Source organism: Miscanthus floridulus, chromosome 1 (genome assembly GCF_019320115.1).
Source record: "Miscanthus floridulus cultivar M001 chromosome 1, ASM1932011v1, whole genome shotgun sequence".
Lineage (NCBI taxonomy): Eukaryota > Viridiplantae > Streptophyta > Magnoliopsida > Poales > Poaceae > Miscanthus > Miscanthus floridulus.
The window spans coordinates 134,089,946-134,093,940 of NC_089580.1; the positions used below are offsets into that span (position 1 = coordinate 134,089,946).

Genomic DNA, 3,995 nt, shown 5'->3' on the forward strand with positions numbered 1-3,995 from the left:
CGGCAAAGTTTAGGCCTTGGGTGTTAGTAGAGTCTGGTTTCAATGACGATCGAAACTATTGCTACGAACCACGCTTTCCACTGAAATTGCTCCAGCCATTTCACAATATTTGTTATTCTAGTTAATTAATGTATCATACAAAATAAGAAACATTAAAAAAGACAGTTATTTTCACATTAAGTACATCACAATTCTGATTGCATCCTATTGACCGTACCGGTGCATTTGAGTAGGGGATATGATTAGCTATTGCGCTACACTGATAAAAGATAGGGATGCTTTTGAATATGCAGATGACAAGTAATTTGAGAGAAACTTCAGATCCTAAAATGATAAGTATTGTGAAACATTGAGAGTACTTGATTTCGTGCTAAAAATTGCTACATCCGAGCAGAATGGGGTTCACGATATAAACCGCCACAAGCCACAATTCATGGGTTCATAAACTTTGTGGCTTGCAATCAAATGGGCCCATGTCTCACTACTGAGCACTGAAGAAAAAAAAGACGATTATCCTTCTCTAAACTCTCGCCAAAATCTTATTTTCTCAAACTTCAAAACCAGATCTCCTGGACTCTCAAAACTATTTAAATTATCTCCTAATCCTGGTTTGGAGTGGTTTTGAAGATGGTTGTAATTTTTTATTTAACAAAAATTTAAAAATACTTGATAATATTTTTAAACCATAGAAAATGTCTCTGAACATTTAAAGGTTCTAAAAAAAATCTAGAGGTAGATTGGGATACGACAAATCCAAATAAAATATCTACAGACTATGAAAATATCTTAAGAAAATTCAAAAAAAAGGTTTAGTTATAGGAAAATGAAAAAATCTCAAAAAATCTAGAAACTTACCCAAAAATTCTAATATAAACATGTGTTCAAAACTTTGTATGGAAACAAATATGAGATTCAATATAAATGAATGCAATATACGCTAATGTTGAACGCATTCATGCTATGAATTCGTGCTGGTTATGTATTATATTTTTCGTTACAAAAAAGTTTTTAAAACACGTGTACGTATCAATTAGAATGTTTTGAGAATTTTCTAAATAGTTTTTTTTTGTTTTTCTAGAGTAAAATCCAGTTTTTTTAAGTATCTAGAGATATTTTCATGAGTTGTTAATATTTTATTTAGTTTTATCGTATCCTAATCTATCCTAGGACTTTTAAAAGTTTACAAACATTTTTCTATGATTTAAAAACTATCACATATTTACTAAACTTTTTAACAAAAAGACAAATCCTTTTAAAAATCACTTAAAATCATAACAATGAAGTAATTTGAACGGTTTTAAAAGTTAAGAGTAAGATATCTGATTTGGGAGGTCAAGAAGAAAAATCAGAGTACTTTTTTCTCGAATACGCAAAAGATTTGCGTATCATTGTATTGAGAAGAAGAATTTAAACATACAGACAACGCGTCTCTATTGAGCACCGAAGGAGGTTGACCTAAAACAGCCATAGCCATACCATCTTAGCAAAAGACCTCTAGTTTCGATATTACATAAATAGAAAACAACCAAAACCGACACAGCGGTGCAACCTAGGAGGTGACCTTATGCCTTCAGGATTGCCTGGACGAGCCCTTTCCACCATCTGGGAAAAAAGCTTCCAATGCTTCGGCGTTGGACGCAGTCAGGTTGCCATCGAAAATCTTGTCAAAGGCCTCCAACTCCGACGCGTATGGTGTTGATGGACCCTTAGTGTAGCCCATATGTTGCATGATCAACACCTCATCTCGCTTGGAAGCTGATACTCGAGAGAGGCTCTGAGCCGCCAACCACCTGCTCCGCAGCGACAGCACTGGCTTAGCAGGAGGCTGTTTGTAAGACTCCCGAATAAGCGGAGAGTCGACTTTCTTTAGCACATGTCTGGTGAAGCTCTTGAGGCGGAATGCGGCGGAGCTATCACTGATGTCGACCGTGCGGTCCTCCCGAGGCGGCGTGCTGAACATGTCTGCAACCGCCGCAGGCTCTACCGGACTGAAGCCAGGCAGACTGCCTACCTCGTCCTGCGTAGGCGCGTGTGGTCTGCGTGGCCTGAGGCGGCGTGATCTAAGACTGACCACGCTCGAGTGGTGGTGGAACCGAGTCCGCTGCCAAGTGAGCAGGGTCAAAGCCGTCGTTGAAGTGGCGCATGTGCACGCGCTGGTGGTTGCAAACGAGCCTGTAACCATCGGGTGCTCCGAGACTTAGCATGTGGCGTGCTTAGGGACCGGGAAAATTCAGAGTACTCAAAATCACACTTACGGAACAGAAAGCTTTAGGAGTATCCGGAGGAGAGCGGGCTGCAATTTCTCACATATCCCTCCCTGGCCCGCGGTGGCCAGTGGGCAGTGGCCTGCTAAGCGCTAGCTTCTTCCCACGAGACCCTGCCAACAGTGCCACGAGCCGCCAGCCACCAAAGTCGAAAACATCGCCGTCCCTCGCCGTCCACCATGGTTGTGCGATGCGCCTCTCCGTCAGACTGGTACTCTCTTGCGCCATCTTCATCTTTCTTGTTTACCTCCGCCCTGCGCTGATCTCTAATCTGAATCTGAATCGTTCTTCCTTTTCCCTTATCCCCATTACTCAGATTGACTAGCGCACAGATGGATCCTTCCAAGAAGAGTGCCTGCGCCGCCGCCTACCTCACAGATGATATCATCGTCGAGATCCTGTCGCGGCTACCGGTCAAATCGATCTGCCGCTTCAAGTGCGTTTCTTGGCACTGGTACGGCCTTATCACCCACTCCGAGCACCGCACGAAGATCCCCCAGACGCTATCCGGCTTCTTCTACCCCGGATACAGGCTCAACCGCGAGGAGAACGACATAGTAATATTTTCAGATTTCGTGGACATCACGGGGCGCGAAGAGCTGCCATTTTCGGACCCCTCGTTGCCCTTCTTGAGCGGCTACAGGCTGATTATTCCAAAGATCTGCTGCAACGGCCTTCTCTTCTGCCTCTGTTGGAAGGTGTCCCCACGTGATGAAGCTAATTATGTTGTGTGCAATCCTGCAACAGAGAAATGGTTCGTCCTGCCAGAGTCCGACTATGATAGCGGTGCTTGCGCGTACCGATTCAGCTTTGACCCGGCTGTCTCATCCCACTTCCATGTGTTCCAGATTCTAGAAGAAGACGAGGATTATGGATTTATTGCTGGTGTGAATATCTACTCGTCAGAGACAGGTGCCTGGAGCCACAAGGGAAATGGTTGGGGCAATGAGCTTCAGCTAGTCGATTCTAGAGGGGTTTTTTTCAAAGGAATATTGCATTTGATGACCAATTGTTTCAAGATACTTGCAGTGGACACACAAGGGAAGATATGGAGGTCCATTCCTTTGCTGGAAACTATGTGTGCTGAAAACTTCGGTAGAAACCTTCTTTCCAGTAATCTTACTTTTATTGGTCAATCGCGGGGGCAATTGTATTACATCAATATGAGGGAAAGAGATCTCTCTGTATTGTCAGTCTGGATCCTTGAGGACTATGGCAGTGATGAATGGATATTTAAGTACAACATTAGTACTTCACAGCTTTTTGGAGAGAAGGGTCTTGGGTTTGAACAGGACTACGCTTTGATCGCTATCCATCCAGAATGCAGCTTGATTTACTTTGTTTGGAAGTGCGAGGGAATACTGATGTCATATGACATGGAACGTGGGAAAGTTTGTGTTATATGCAATGCCATTGAGCGTTTGTATGACCCATTTCTTCCTTATCTTCCATATGTTCCATTTCTCTCGGGCTCAGCAAGGCTAGAAGCATAATTTCAGCAGTGTGAAGACCAGCAATTGTTACCCTGAAATCATATGGATGTCTGCTGTTGTGACAAACTTCAACAATGTAGCTGAAGCTTGGGTACCTCTACCTGTCTTTTCACCCCTTGTTATTGTGTTCATGCTTTAGTGTAATATTTGTGATCAAGAAATGTTGTGTCATGTAGAACATGTATCTTATCTTTGCTGAGATCACGTATTAAATTAAATTTTCCTTGTTTTTTGACTA

The 3,995-nt window shown here is 42.7% G+C and overlaps 1 protein-coding gene across 1 annotated transcript; it reads left to right on the forward strand.

Moving 5' to 3' along the window:
* The first annotated feature begins 2,350 nt into the window (after positions 1 to 2,350).
* Positions 2,351 to 3,995, forward strand: LOC136494232 (F-box protein At5g07610-like). The gene is made up of 2 exons (XM_066490407.1): positions 2,351 to 2,475; positions 2,581 to 3,995. The coding sequence occupies exon 2, from the start codon at positions 2,597 to 2,599 to the stop codon at positions 3,755 to 3,757; it is 1,161 nt and encodes a 386-aa protein (XP_066346504.1). The 5' UTR covers positions 2,351 to 2,475; positions 2,581 to 2,596; the 3' UTR covers positions 3,758 to 3,995.